The 16,453-nt window shown below is 35.4% G+C and overlaps 2 protein-coding genes across 2 annotated transcripts in view; one reads left to right on the top strand and one right to left on the bottom strand.

The window, feature by feature from the left end:
• poc1b (POC1 centriolar protein B) overlaps positions 1-4,164 on the bottom strand; it is a gene marked incomplete at its 3' end in the record, with an annotated part of 379,874 nt that extends 375,710 nt beyond the window's left edge. Inside the window, exon 1 of the mRNA XM_079559353.1 lies at positions 4,061-4,164. Within this exon, the coding sequence (XP_079415479.1) occupies positions 4,061-4,075 (15 nt within the window). The 5' untranslated portion in view covers positions 4,076-4,164. The remainder of the gene's footprint in view (positions 1-4,060) is intronic.
• Positions 4,165-4,800: 636 nt separating this feature from the next.
• cep41 (centrosomal protein 41) lies at positions 4,801-13,159 on the top strand (the record flags this gene model as incomplete). The annotated part of the gene is made up of 11 exons (XM_079560426.1): positions 4,801-4,873; positions 7,346-7,409; positions 7,485-7,532; positions 7,602-7,663; positions 7,735-7,804; positions 8,900-9,032; positions 9,195-9,343; positions 10,218-10,285; positions 10,385-10,499; positions 12,782-12,982; positions 13,053-13,159. Exons 1-11 carry the CDS (start codon positions 4,841-4,843, stop codon positions 13,157-13,159), a joined length of 1,050 nt encoding a protein of 349 aa, XP_079416552.1. The 5' UTR covers positions 4,801-4,840.
• Positions 13,160-16,453: the final 3,294 nt, after the last annotated feature.

Genomic DNA, 16,453 nt, shown 5'->3' with positions numbered 1-16,453 from the left:
ATAAAGCACTATAATGCAACTTAATAGGGATTTTCACATATAAAGCACTATAATGCAACTTAATAGGGATTTTCACATACAAAGCACTATAATGCAACTTAATAGGGATTTTCACATATAAAGCAGTATAATGCAACTTAATAGGGATTTTCACATGTAAAGCAGTATTATGCAACTAAATGAGGATTTTCACAATAAAAGCACTCTTGTGCAATTATGAATTTTTTCACAACTTTTATGCAATTTTTGCAATTTCTGCATTAGTAGCCTACGATTCCGCAGTCAATCGCAATTGCGCAGCAATTGCAAAATTTTCTAGTTATTATTATTATTATTATATTTTTTTCCAAATTTTCTACAGCTTTCAAAACTTTCACAATTTTAGCGATTTCCACAAGTTATACATCAAAACGTTCCGCATGTTGGAGAGAATCCTGCTATTACTTTTGGGAATTCTGCAACTTCCGGTTTTTCCGCAATCGGCCAAAAATCGGCCGATTTTTCCCATTGACTTGTAATGGGGCTTCCGCAAATTGATGTTTTTCTGCAACTTTTTCCATTTTTTTGGCAATTTCTGCAGTTTGTGCTTGTTCAGGTTCCACAACTTGTCAGTTTTCAGAAAAAAATTGAGTTCTACAGTTTTCCAGTTTTTTTCTACGGGCTTGGGAATTCTGCCATTGATTTGTATGGGGAAGGCTCCCCATTCATTTGAATAGGATTTCTGATACAGTGAAGTCTGTGAGTGATTTAAACAGTTTATACAAAGTTAAGACTTTATATAATGTTAAGAGTTCCTGCAATTTCAACAGTTTTTACAGTTTCTGCAACAAAATAGGGATTTTTGCAATTACAACACAATTATGCAACTAAATAGGGATTTTCACAATAAAAGCACTATAATGCAACTTAATAGGGATTTTCACATGTAAAGCACTATAATGCAACTTAATAGGGATTTTCACATGTAAAGCAATATAATGCAACTTAATAGGGATTTTCACATGTAAAGCACTATAATGCAACTTAATAGGGATTTTCACATGTAAAGCACTATAATGCAACTTAATAGGGATTTTCACAATAAACGCAGTATATTGCAACTTAATAGGGATTTTCACATATAATGTACTGTAATGCAACTTAATTGGGATTTTCACAATAAAAGCAGTATAATGCAACTTAATAGGGGTTTTCGCATGTAAAGCACTATAATGCAACTTAATAGGGATTTTCACAATAAAAGCAGTATATTGCAACTTAATAGGGATTTTCGCATGTAAAGCACTATAATGCAACTTAATAGGGATTTTCACAATAAAAGCACTATAATGTAACTTAATAGCGATTTTCACATATAAAAGCAGTATAATGTAACTTAATAGGGATTTTCGCATGTAAAGCACTATAATGCAACTTAATAGGGATTTTCACATGTAAAGCACTATAATGCAACTTAATAGGGATTTTCACAATAAAAGCACTATAATGCAACTTGATAGGGATTTTCACATGTAAAGCAATATAATGCAACTTAATAGGGATTTTCACATGTAAAGCACTATAATGCAACTTAATAGGGATTTTCACATGTAAAGCACTATAATGCAACTTAATAGGGATTTTCACAATAAACGCAGTATATTGCAACTTAATAGGGATTTTCACATATAATGTACTGTAATGCAACTTAATTGGGATTTTCACAATAAAAGCACTATAATGCAACTTGATAGGGATTTTCACATGTAAAGCAATATAATGCAACTTAATAGGGATTTTCACATGTAAAGCACTATAATGCAACTTAATAGGGATTTTCACATGTAAAGCACTATAATGCAACTTAATAGGGATTTTCACAATAAACGCAGTATATTGCAACTTAATAGGGATTTTCACATATAATGTACTGTAATGCAACTTAATTGGGATTTTCACAATAAAAGCAGTATAATGCAACTTAATAGGGGTTTTCGCATGTAAAGCACTATAATGCAACTTAATAGGGATTTTCACAATAAAAGCAGTATATTGCAACTTAATAGGGATTTTCACATATAATGTACTATAATGCAACTTAATAGGGATTTTCACAATAAAAGCACTATAATGCAACTTGATAGGGATTTTCACATGTAAAGCAATATAATGCAACTTAATAGGGATTTTCACATGTAAAGCACTATAATGCAACTTAATAGGGATTTTCACATGTAAAGCACTATAATGCAACTTAATAGGGATTTTCACAATAAACGCAGTATATTGCAACTTAATAGGGATTTTCACATATAATGTACTGTAATGCAACTTAATTGGGATTTTCACAATAAAAGCAGTATAATGCAACTTAATAGGGGTTTTCGCATGTAAAGCACTATAATGCAACTTAATAGGGATTTTCACAATAAAAGCAGTATATTGCAACTTAATAGGGATTTTCGCATGTAAAGCACTATAATGCAACTTAATAGGGATTTTCACAATAAAAGCACTATAATGTAACTTAATAGCGATTTTCACATATAAAAGCAGTATAATGTAACTTAATAGGGATTTTCGCATGTAAAGCACTATAATGCAACTTAATAGGGATTTTCACATGTAAAGCACTATAATGCAACTTAATAGGGATTTTCACAATAAAAGCACTATAATGCAACTTAATAGGGATTTTCACAATAAAAACAGTATATTGCAACTTAATAGGGATTTTCACAATAAAAGCACTATAATGCAACTTAATAGGGATTTTCACATGTAAAGCAGTATAATGCAACTAAATGGGGATTTTCACGATGAAAGCACTCTCATACGATTATGAATTTTTTCACAATTTTTATGCAATTTTTGCAATTTCTGCATTAGTAGCCTACGATTCCGCAGTCAATCGCAATTGCTGCGCAATTGCAAAATTTTCTAGTTAAATTGTGTGATTGTTGCTTTTCCGGAACGTTTTTGTGGCTCCTCTTTTTGCTTTAAATCATGTTTTTTGTCACTCTTTTGTTGCTTTTGTACTTTCATCCTTGTTTTCTTCGCTCTTTGACGCTTCCTCCAAGAAGCTTTTAGATTTGGGTAAAGCCATCTAGAGAAAAGTTGCTCAATTAAGAGGTTAAAAGGTCACATTTTCTGTCAGGTTTTCACTCATGACGTCCTGGTGGCAAAGGCAGCAAAATAAGTAAAACATTTTGAGAGTGTCAGGGCTGTTGAGCTGCATATATAATATATATATATATATATATATATATATATATATATATATATATATAATATATATATATAATAAGCAGGGCCTCTTGAAGATCCGGAGGGTTATGGAATCCACAGTTTTGCACAGATTTAGCTGCAAAAACTATTTGAGGCTATTTTTTGTTTTTCATAAAAGCTTTGCTCATTATTTTTTTGTCTCACTCCCTCCCAACTTTCCTCTTGTTGCAGTTCTATGGGGAACCTTGTTAAGATCCAACCATTCGATTATTTTCAAGTGGTATTAAAGAACAAAGGATAGAAAAACCCATTTTGCACTTTTTTTCTTCCCAATTTTCCTGTAATATTTTACCCAGTTTATTTCACCCTTCCCCCATTTTCCAACCATTTTCTCCCCACATTATTCTCCTTTTCTTCTATTGTAAATTCTCATATCTTCCAAACAGCATTTGCAATATTATCTGTAGACAGATATTACCCAGCTCTGATTCCAATACAAAACCTAAAGCCTAAAGCCAGACTTCTAATGGCAAAACATGGCAACATATCAAACACATGCAAAAAAATATAAAAAATTAATAAGTCTAAGATGAGGTTGGTTCAGTCTGATTGAATTGTTCATGTCTTTCTGAATTATGCGTGTGTGCTAAACTTACTAGAACTATATACTTTATTTATTGGCATAACTCTTACTCTCTTGCAGATCTGTTACTGTCACTTTCTGTCAGCTCAGTTTGACAGCTCCCTTCTGCAAATCCTCTTAGCAACAACTACCCTCAGCCACGACAGCTCTTCCTCCTAAACTACCACAACAACTCCCGCTTTTAACGCATTTCAAAACCATTTAACTCACCAGAACCGAGGCCATGGCGTTTGTTTTGCAGCTCGGAGCTAAACTTTCCCCCAACACTTCTTCTTGTCCTCCATCGCTGTCAAACAATCCGCCTTCCTTCCTGCTCAGACCGAAACGATCGAGCGCAGAAAACAAGGGAACGGCTATATTTACTCTTTATTCCGCAGGTCTACTTGTCATTTGTCCTCGTAAAGCGCACATTTGTGGCTTAAATGTTGAATTTCAGCGGACACAAAGTTCACATTTCGGCAAAAAGAGAATACGTTTTTGGAACTGAGACATGATGCTGTGTTTACTGACACGTAAAAATCGTAGATGTGAACAGAACTACTACTTGAACTATTATTTTACAGCCAAAAAATACAAACAAATATTACTATATGCGTAACTATGTAGCAATAATAGTTTAGTTCATGTGTTTTGATTTTTAACGTAATTTTGTTTAACGTTTTCCAATATATTAGGCAGCTATCTTGCTTTTCCTGAATTGAACTGAACGTAAATGCGGCCCGTCACTTAGCAACACTAGGTAACTTCTTAGCTTCTTTTTTTTTCTTTCTTTTTTCTTTTTTAAATGTACAAATACAAACAAACACGGTACGTCATGCCTACATTGTCAGTCAGTAGCAAAAAATAAAAACAAAATAGTAATTTAATAATAAAGTTGAAAGTCACATCGCAGTATTCTGTGCTCCGATTGGGTACATTGACCAGGCGGACCAATCAGCGTTGAGCTTCTTTGAATGGGTCGCTGCCTTTTCGGTATCACGATTTGAAAAGATGTCGCTGAAGCAGGGGATGGGGAACGCAGAGGTGAGATTTCATAAACGACACTAAAATATAAAAAAGGAAAGGGATTATCTGCGCGCTCAAATGTGTTATGTGACGAGGGGTCAGCGGAGAATGCGGGAAAGAAGTAGAAGCGGGGCTAGCCTGCTAGCCTAGCCGCTTAGCATGCTAGCCGCGCAGTGTTCTGTTTCCATGTCAACGGCTGGGCACCTGAAAGAATGGCACTACCCCTTCAAATGCTCTAAAAATAATAATGAAGCTATAAATATCGAGACATGTTTATTGCCTGGGAGTGGTATAACATTATATCTTCTACAAGTCAATAAAGTAGCACTAAAAAGGCAAGTTAAGCGTGTTGAAGTGACAGAAATTGGAAATATCTTCAACGTTGTCCTCAGTGTGATGCTAGGGGAGGCCCTTTCAGCTGTTTTCTGGGGTTTAGCTTGTGTTCAAATACTTAAATTCATTTTTAGAGGGCAATCCTGGTCCTTTAGTTGAAAGTTTGATTGGAATATTCTCACATTAAAGCTGAGAGTCTGCAGTTTAAGCTTATTTCCGCTTGAATATTCTTTGGTAAACAAATCAAATAAAGAAATGTCAGCTGTTGTTTTGTATTGTTGTTTTGCATTTTGTTTAATTGCAATGGTTTGCTTGACCTGATCTAGTCTCAGGTAATTTTTCACCCGAGACAACTCACAAGCGCTCAGCATGATCTATCTATATTGAGGCTTCAAAACTTTCTTTTAAAAAATATGTTGCAAGATCTTAAACAATACTTTGCTTACTTTTACTTTGCAGTAAAAGTTTGTGTTTGCAGCTACTGCATAATCCAGCTCTTCTTCCAACATACAGTACATGTCAAAGCACTTTTTTTTTTAAATATTTGATCCATGTAAATGCATAAAGTGCAAAAGTGATGAGCGAAGGAAGTCGTGTTACTGTTGGACTTAAAGGAAGAGGCCACCGTTTTTACATACTGAGATATGTTCTTACCTTAGCTTTGACGAGTTCTTTAGGACCTGTCTGATCTTCACCCGTGCCTTCAGTCACGTAACCACAGCGCAGACGGCGTTAGCATTTAGCCTCTCCCTCTCTGATCTATAGCTCCAAAACAGGTCAAGATAGAAGCTACCAAGCTCTTCCACGTTTTCCCTATTTAAATATGGTTACGTGAAGTGTTCCACTACAAAGTATAATACACAATTATAATACCAGGAGTAATTTGGCATCCGCACAGTAAAGTGAAGATTACTGCGCGGATTTCGAACTACTCCTGGTATTATTACGCCTTACAATATAGTCCCCCCTTTTATCCGCTTAGAAAATCCACATTGTTTAATTTTGTGTAATTATACTTTGTAGTGGAACACTTCACGTAACCATATTTAAATAGGGAAAACGTGGAAGAGCTTGGTAGCTTCTATCTTGACCTGTTTTGGAGCTATAGAGGAGAGAGGTAGAGGCTAAATGCTAACGTCGTCTGCGCTTTGTTTACGTGACTGAAGGCACGGGTGAAGATCAGACAGGTCCTAAAGAACTCGTCAAAGCTAAGGTAAGAACATATCTCAGTGTGTAAAAACGGAGGCCTATTCCTTTAAGTCAAACTAGGGCTGTGCAATTAATCGAAATTCGATTACGATTTCGATTACAACAGTAAACTATTACAAAATTAGCATAATCGCAAAAAAATCGCTTATATATATATATATATATATATATATTTTTTTTTTTTTCCAATGTTTTTTTTTTTTTCAAATTTTTTTTTTTCAATTTTTTTTTTTTCAATTTATTTTTTTTTTTTTGCAAAGTAGACTTGCGTTATTTCAGGCCGCTGGGATTATTTTCCCTTCGCTTTTCACGTGCCGCGGCTCATGCTTTTGTCTGACATAAAAACAAACGGCGCTGTGTGATGACGTCATCAGGCCGCGCCGCTCAGTTTGCTTGCGCAGGTTTAATCAAGAAGAAGAAGAAGAAGAAACTTTATTTATATAGCACCTCTCACAGATAAAATCACAAAGTGCTTCACAGAGAATCACTCTTTAATCAAGGCAAACTTGAAATCATTTGCACTTTTATGACTGTCCAGAAAACATCAAATATCATCATAGTGTTTTGATTAATAAATAAATAAAATAAAGATAGACTTTTTTTTAAAGGCAACAAATAATCGTTTGAATAATCGTGATTTCAATTATGAGTCACATGTCAGGGATCTCCAACCTGTTGCTCGCCACTTTGTACATCTCTATGTGCTTGATAACTCACATTTTAGAGGCATTTTTTTGTTGTCTGTGAATATCAGTCGTATAAGCATAAGTACTAAAGGTAAGTTATGTTCTTGAACCTCTTAATCCCCACCTGAAACAAGGACATTTCCTCCAGTTCCAGTCCAAAAGCAAAACCAACACCAAACTACCACGAAGCGAATGTCCTTTTTTCAATCAATCGTTTTGTATAGAGCCCAATATCACAAGACTGTTTTCCCTCCTCCTGCAGTATTTAAAGAGAAGGATCCCGAAGAACGCCAAGTATCAGCACGTCAAGACCAGACTGGACACAGGTGAGTCCTCCCGGCGTGACCCATTTACCTAAAGATGAACTTGTGCGGCTCATACTGTCCGTTCCCTCGTGTCAGGATGCAGTCTGTCCAAGTACATGGAGAAAGTGGAGGACATGAAGAGAAGTGAGCGGCTTCATGTTCATATTTAAAAAGCCGTAACTTCTTTTGACAATGCTCATTTTACGTCTCCAGATTACAGATACCGAAATGACGAAATATTTAAGCGGTTAAAAGTGACGACGTTTGCACAGCTTGTACGTATAAGTATTCAGAGCATTACGCTTGTTGTTTTCTTAATTCATTCAATAGTTTTTGTTCATCCTAGATCCTGCAAGTGGCCTCCGTTTCCGAGCTTAACGCCAGTGTGAACGAAAGTGAATCCAGCACACCAGAAGGTACGAGACTACGTTTGACAATGAGGTCACTGTTAAGTTTTTTAGCTAGTTTTCTCCCTTAACGTCTTAAGTAACTGCAGCCTTCAGAGCCGTGGGAAGATGTTTTAGTTAGGTGGCGCTGAGGGACAAATATTTACCCTCAAAATACTTTTTCTGTGCATAAATCCTATGTATTAACCTCTTAACTCCGGCCTGAACCGAGAGCATTTTCTCCAGTTCAGCTTTACCCGAATCCCGTAGGCCAGTGTAACGCCTCATTTGAAAGACCTACAAAGCTAAATACATTTTTTTCCTCACATCAGATTTTTTTCAGCACTTTTTTGGTTGGGCAGTCGTCTCATTTATGTCAAATTTTCGTGACTTTTTTTTGTCATTTTTTCCTCAATTTTTCGTCTATTTTTTCTCACTTTTTTGTCAATTTTTTGTCACTTTTTTGTCAAAATTTTCTCACTTTTTGGTCACTTTTTCGTCCATTTTTTCCTCAATTTTTTGTCTATTTTTTGTCATTTTTTGTCACATTTTAGTAAATTTTTTGTCACTTTTTCGTAAATTTTTTGTCACTTTTTTGTCACTTTTTCGTCCACTTTTTCTCAATTTTTCGTCAAATTTTTCTCACTTTTTTGTACATTTTTTCTAAATTTTTTGTCATTTTTTTGTCCATTTTTGTCATTTTTTGTAAATATTTTGTCACTTTTTTGTCAAAATTTTCTCACTTTTTTGTCAAAATTTTGTCACTTTTTTGTCACTTTTTCGTCCATTTTTTCCTCCATTTTTCGTCTAATTTTTCTCATTTTTTGTCACATTTTTGTACATTTTTTGTCACTTTTTCGTCAATGTTTTCTCACTTTTTTCACATTTCCATCCTTGTTTTTGTCTCAGTTTTGTCACTATTTTCACACCTTTTTCCCAGAAGCTTTTGGACTGGGGTAAAGCTGGAGAAAATGTGCTTGGTTCAGGTGGGGAGCTAAGGGGTTAATATTGCCTACAGTTCACAAACTATCCACCAGGGTTCCCACGGCCTTGGCAGCCTTGGCGGTTTTACTAACAGTGGACTTGGGAGTATCTTGTCACGTATATCTGCCTTTGTTGTGTCAGATGCCCTGTCAGTCGTGTCGGAGGCAGAGCTGGAGTCTCTCACAGTCCGGTCCAGCGGCTCAAACTCGTCTTTATCCAACGACAGAGTGGACGCCGGAGACGCCATCAGCACCTCCAGGTCCACTCTGCTCAGGTAACATCTGTGCTTCTCAAACTCCTCAAGCTGGGCAACATTGCAGTTTATATATTTAACAGGGACAGTGCATATTAAAAGCGACTATACAGAGTTTAAAAATGTTAAAAACTAAGTATTTGAGTGATTGATTTTCCCCTGTGCCTGTCTGTGTGTCCTCAGTGTGATCAGTGGTGTGGGGGAGCTGAGCCTGAACCACAGTCCTGATCCCGGCTTCAGTCCCGACACCGACAGGCCGTACCCGGACTGTCCCTACCTGCTGCTGGACGTCCGGGACAGGGAGCAGTACGAGTCCTGCCACATCATCAGCGGTGAGAGCTCAACCTCTTAAGCCCCGCCTGAACCGAGAGGAGCTTTTTTCCTCACGTCATCAGATTTTTTTTTTTCCATCATTTTTTTGTTGGGTATTCAAATCATTTTTGTAACTCTTTCAAATTTTTGTCACATTTTTGTCATTTTTTTGTCATTTTTTGTCACATTTTTGTAATTTTTTTGTCGAATTGTTATCACATTTTTATCACATTTTTGTCACATTTTTGTCATTTTTTAATCAATTTTTTTGTCATTTTTTGTCACATTTTTGACATTTTTTTGTCACATTTTTTGTCACATTTTTGTCATTTTTTTGTCGAATTATCACATTTTTGTCATTTTTTCGTCATTTTTTGGTCAAATGTTTTGGTCAAATTTTTTGGTCAAATTTTTTGGTCAAATTTTTATCACATTTTTGTAATTTTTTCGTCATTTTTTCGTTATTTTTTCGTCAAATTTTTATCGCATTTTTGTCACATTTTTGTCATTTTTTTGTCACATTTTTTGTAATTTTTTCGTCAAATTTTTTGTCTCATTTTTGTCATTTTTTTGTCACATTTTTGTCATTTTTCTATCCATTTTTGTCAATTTCTTGTCAATTTCTTGTGACACTTTTGCCACTTTTTCATCATTTTTCGTCACTTTTTTGTCAATGTTTTCTCACTTTTTCCATAATGTTTTTCGTCTCAGTTTTGTTGTTATTTTCACAGTTTTTTTTCCAGAAGCTTTTGGATTGGGGTAAAGCCAAACTGGAGAAAATGTCCTCGGTTCAGGCGGGAGTTAAGGGGTTAAACAATGCCTCATTTGAAAGCTAAGACCTACAAAACTAGCCTCAAAGATCATTATTCACACATTCTGACTTGTCTTCCTCAGCTCACAGTTTTCCCATCGCGTCTCTGTCCCGGACCATGAACCCCTACACCAAGGAAGTGCTGCAATACGTATCCTTTCCCCCCGAGCTGCCCCCGCTTTCTGTCCCTCTGTCCCGCCTCTGTCCCGCCTCTGTCCAGCCGGGTTTGTCCTTGACCCGGCGTCTGCAGAAAAACTCTCCCGGGAAAATCATCATCGTGTACGACGAGGACGAGCGGACGGCGAGTCAGGCGGCCACGACCATGTGCCAGCGCGGCTTCGAGAACCTGTTCATGCTGTCGGGAGGTGAGGGCGCGTCATTCCAGAGGCTCATCTGCTTCTTTTTTTTTACTTTTTTTTTACTTTTTGTTTATTGACAAGTCAGAACAACAAGCTACAACAAAGGTCTTTTGATTATTTTTTTTCCCTTCCCCCCAATAAAACAAACAAACAAACAAAAAAGCATTAACCCCCCCCCCCCCCCGAAAAAAATAAAAATAAAATAAAAATAATAAATAAAATAAAATAATTAAATAATTAAAAGACATTAAAAAAACTAATAATAATAATAATTAGTCATAATAATAATTAAAAAAAACATTAACCCCCGAAAAAAAAAAAAAAGACATAAATAAAAAAAAATAATTAAATAATTAAAAGACATTAAAAAAACTAATAATAATAATAAAAAAAAAACATTAACCCCCGAAAACAATAAAAGAAAATAAACATAATAAAAGAAAATAATGAAAAAATTGAAAGACATAAAAAAAACTAATAATAATAATAATTAATTAAAAAAAATTAACACCGGGAAAAAAAAATAAAAAAAATAAAAAGACATTAAAAAAACAAATAATAATAATAATTAATAATAATAATAATAAAAACACAAAAAACATTAACCCCCCAAAAAAGAAAAAGAAAAGATTTTTTTTTTTAAAGACATTAAAAAAAAAAAAACAATGATAATAATAATAATAATAAGTTTAAAAAAAACTGTGGTCCTATAAACAATGTTATGAGAACTTATCTCCACTATTTAACAATAGCCCTCCATCTGAAATGAGACCCAAGATCAGTCTGGCATAAGTAATAGAATTTACAATGGCACCAGGGCTGCATAATATATCGGAAAAAAGTAAAGATACAGCATTATGAAGTGATCATAGCATTACATCGCCATATCATCAAAGTCCTCATCAGACATAGATCGACAAACTCCACAAAAACAGAGAAAGAATTTATAAATGTCTGGGATTTCCTTTTTTACTTTACTACAGATGCTGATGTGTTGTTATTCAAGTCTTATGTTCGGTGAGCGAGAGAAAAAAACAAAACAAAAAACATCACCTACAATTTGTCCTTAATTAAGGTGGAATATCTCATGTTGAAATAGTGAAACTTTGCAATAACATCATCGTTTTCAAGGCTTTTGTATAGTTAATCATGGCGCCCCATGTGGCCTCTTAAATCATATTTAATCTTTTCCAGGTCGAGTAAAGAGAGTACTTTTGAGATAGCTCATCAAAACAACAAAAACGTTATTAGAGGGATGTTTCAGGATGTTTGACATAGGGCCTCATTTCCTCGTTATCCAGAGTGTTGCTGATTTCTGGAGATTTTTTTTTTGTAATTCAAGCAGTTCTTATGTTTGAAGAGTTACGTGATGCTAGGCTAATGCAAGGCTAGCGCATTTCTATGGTATCAGCTAGCCTGCATTAAAAACAGTCTGACCCGCTCCACAGAGCACCTGAGGCAAATCACTTATAACACCAGACTAACTATATAAATGTCTGTGTCCATAGAATCATGTTTGGAATATTACTGACCTGCATCACATGAATGATCGCATTTTGAGGGACTATTTTCTAGCAGATCACTCCGCCGCTGCGTAGCTTATACAACCACGAAGCTGATGCTGCTCAAATATAAGGTATTTTAAATTACTCTATGGACACAGACATTTATATGGTTAGTCTGGTGTTATAAGTGATTTGCCTCAGGTGCTCTGTGGAGCGGGTCAGACTGTTTTTAATGCAGGCTAGCTGATACCATAGACATGCACTAGCCTTGCATCAGCCTAGCACCACGTTTTTGTTATTTTTTGTCAAATTTTTGTCATTTTTTTGGTCAATTTTTTATCATATTTTTGTCATTTTTTCGTCATTTTTTTAATCTAATTTTAATCTAATTTTTTGTCACATTTTTGTCATTTTTTTGTCACATTTTTTTGTCACATTTTTATCATTTTTTCGTCAATTTTTTTCAATTTCTTGTCAATTTCTTGTGACATTTTTGTCACATTTTGGTCATTTTTTGGTCATTTTTTTGGTCATTTTTTGACAATTTTTTGTTATTTTTTTAGCCTTGCATTAGCCTAGCGCCACGTAACTCTTCAAACATAAGAACTGCATGAATTACAAAAAAAATATCTCCAGGTACCAACAACACTCTGGATGACTAGGAAATGAGGCCCTATGTCAAAAATCCTGAATTATCCCTTTAAAGTATCGGTATCAAAGACCAAGTATCTTTAAAGTACTGACAATGTTGCTAAAGTCTAAACTAATCTCTCGCTCCTTCAGGTTTGAAAGTGGTGGGTCAGAAGTTCCCCGGGTCCCTCGTCACGGGGCCGCTCCCCCCTCAGTGCGTCTCTCCCTCCGAGTCGGCGAGAGGCAGGAGGCCGACGCCCCCTGCTGTCCAGCGCTGGAGGTTCACCGCAGACGAGCTGGGCCGACTCCAGGAGCAGCTGGACGAGACGGTCCTGCCCAGCAGCAACAGCAGCAGTGAGCGTCTGCAGGACTGGAGCTGAGCGATGACCATCCAGCTCTGACTTGTGCTTCTCCTCTGCCACAGGTCGCTTGTCCAGTCGCGTTTCCTCGCTGAGTAAAACGTCCAGCAGCCGACAGAGCTCCGCCTCCTCGCTGTCCGGTCGAGGGCAGAGCGGGCGGCCCTGGAAGTGACTCCCAAAACAATAAAACATGTGTACGATAGACTGTTTAAGCTGCTGTCTGGTTAACCTCTTAACTCCCAACTGAACGGATCCCATTTGCTCCAGTTTGGCTTTACCCCAATCAAAAAGCTTCTTGGGAAAAAAGCACCAAAACAGCCACAAAAAATGAGAAGAAAACAAGGATGTAAACGCAACAAAAAAGTGACAAAAACGCAATTAAAAAATTACAAAAATTCAACAAAAAAATGTCAAAAATTCAACAAAAATGTGGCAAAAATTCGACAAAAAAATGTCAAAAATTCGACAAAAAAGTGAAAAAATTCAACAAAAATGTGACAAAAATTCAACAAAAATGTGACAAAAATTCAACAAAAAAGTGACAAAAACTCAATGAAAAAATGACAAAAACTCAACAAAAATGTGACACAAATTCAACAAAAATGTGACACAAATTCAACAAAAAATGTCAAAAATTCAACAAAAAAATGTCAAAAATTCAACAAAAAAATGTCAAAAATTCAACAAAAATGTGACAAAAATTCGATCAAAAATTACAAAAATTCAACAAAAATGTGACACAAACTCTACAAAAATGTGACAAAAATTCTACAAAAATGTGACAAAAATTCAACAAAAAAGTGACAAAAACTCAATGAAAAAATGACAAAAACTCAACAAAAATGTGACACAAATTCAACAAAAATGTGACACAAATTCAACAAAAAATGTCAAAAATTCAACAAAAAAATGTCAAAAATTCAACAAAAATGTGACAAAAATTCGATCAAAAATTACAAAAATTCAACAAAAATGTGACACAAACTCTACAAAAATGTGACAAAAATTCAACAAAAATGTGACAAAAATTCAACAAAAAAGTGACAAAAACTCAATGAAAAAATGACAAAAACTCAACAAAAATGTGACACAAATTCAACAAAAATGTGACACAAATTCAACAAAAAATGTCAAAAATTCAACAAAAAATGTCAAAAATTCAACAAAAAAATGTCAAAAATTCAACAAAAATTCAACAAAAATTCGATCAAAAATTACAAAAATTCAACAAAAATGTGACAAAAATTCTACAAAAATGTGACAAAAATTCAACAAAAATGTGACAAAAATGTGACAAAAATTTGACAAAAATGTGACAAAAATTCAACAAAAATTTGACAAAAATGTGACAAAAATTCAACAAAAATGTGACAAAAATTCAACAAAAAAGTGACAAAAACTCAATGAAAAAATGACAAAAACTCAACAAAAATGTGACACAAATTCAACAAAAATGTGACACAAATTCAACAAAAAATGTCAAAAATTCAACAAAAAATGTCAAAAATTCAACAAAAAAATGTCAAAAATTCAACAAAAATGTGACAAAAATTCGATCAAAAATTACAAAAATTCAACAAAAATGTGACAAAAATTCTACAAAAATGTGACAAAAATTCAACAAAAATGTGACAAAAATGTGACAAAAATTTGACAAAAATGTGACAAAAATGTGACAAAAATTCAACAAAAATTTGACAAAAATGTGACAAAAATTCAACAAAAATTCTACAAAAATGTGACAAAAATTCAACAAAAATGTGACAAAATTTCAACTAAAATGTGACCAAACTAAAAAACATAAAAAAGGTCACACAACACAGCAACAACGTGAGGAAAAAGATCACTTTTGTGGCTTTCAAATGAGGTGCTACACAGACCTATATAATGGCCAAAGAGGACAGAATGCGTTTGGTTCAGACGGGGGGTAAGAGGTTAAACCTGAAGGACAGGCCGGACAGATGCAGACGAGCTGCTGACGAAGTATAATCATTATAACAGAGTGTTGTGTTCACTCTGCGAGATGTTGCACAGTGTGGCTTTAATAATGGTGCCTCGTGAGAAGTTTCCCCCACAGCTGCATGGAATGTGGTTAACGTATTTTTGTGGTAAAGATTTGTATTTTCGTAACTTATTCCACACGTTCGAGTGACAGTGAAGCCGCGCGATGATGATCTGTGAATACGGCGGCGATGTCAGTATTTTTGAAGACGTTTATGAGCCTTAAAGTCGAATGAAGTGCATTTTATGGATCAGTGACCGTCATTTGAATGTTGTGCATTAAAAATCAAACATATGAAACGTGTTCTGGGGTTTTCTCACTGCGGTGCACGCCGACTATCAGCTTCTCCAGTGCGTCCAAAGCACCGAGCTGAGCCTGATCCTGCTCTTCAGGTCCACATGTTTTGGAGCTGACATTGCTGTAATTCACACACATTTTAAAGCAGTACTAAGTAACTCATGCCCCTAGAGGCCTTAAGCACAACTGCAGGCTTGTATACTCAGTAATTGTCCATGAGAGTAAATCCTACGCTGGCAGAAAAGACAAAGGGACAGAGGGATATTGTTCATTCAATCACACAATGGAGATCTTTTGTTTCACTCAGACTTGGCTGTTAATACTGTTTAAGAGGCGCTAGCCCACAGTTAGCTTTACCCGTTAGCCTGTTAGCTTCTCCTTTGTGATTCCATTAGTGTGTATTGGTGACTCCGACCCGGTGGCAGACAAGTTGCAAGTGTGGTTTTGTGGCCAGAGACACCAGGGGGAGATGAAAGACCCTCCAATCATCCCATTAACACTTGTGTTACCCCCAGAGGGACCACGGAGAGGATTTATTAAGGTCAACGTTACTTAGTTTTGCTTTAAACATGAGCCCTATGTAGTCTCTACGACAGGGGGAGGCAAGTGTTCTTGGCGGAGGGGCTGATTTTCTTTATTGCAAATAGACCGAGGGCCGAAGCCTTTGATTATTTGCCCAAAGTAAAGCACAACACTGGAAAAATGACCATCATGAGATAAATGACTTAAAATTGCTTGAATAAAAGTTCTTCTATGTTGAATATGAGTCGGTTTGAACTAATCCATGATACAAATGCCATAGGGTCAATGGAACAAGAATAAAACCCATTTGAAATCAGACAATTGTTTTTCACTTGAAATGACACTGAATTATCTGAATTAAGAGAATAACTAGAGGTTTTATCTCATCTAAGACCAGACCAAATCTACTCAAACCTTAGGTTTAATCTCTTATATCAAGCAGATTCGTCATTTCTTCCTTATAACGATTATTCTTTTTCCAGTGCACTTCCTTCAAAAGCCAGTGTTGTACATAATACATGACCTAACTGGGTGCATTGACAGTATTTATACCCTTTTTTTCTCCCATTTAACTCTAATAAAGTACTCTCTGATTTGGGTTTGAAATTAATAATTTTTCTCAAAATCATCTTGAGGGCCAGAGGT

This window comes from Gobius niger (genome assembly GCF_951799975.1).
Source record: "Gobius niger genome assembly, chromosome: 7".
In the NCBI taxonomy this organism is placed as follows: Eukaryota; Metazoa; Chordata; class Actinopteri; order Gobiiformes; family Gobiidae; genus Gobius; species Gobius niger.
The sequence above is the reverse complement of the archived record's forward strand: the minus strand, read 5'-3'. Positions and strand labels throughout refer to the sequence as shown.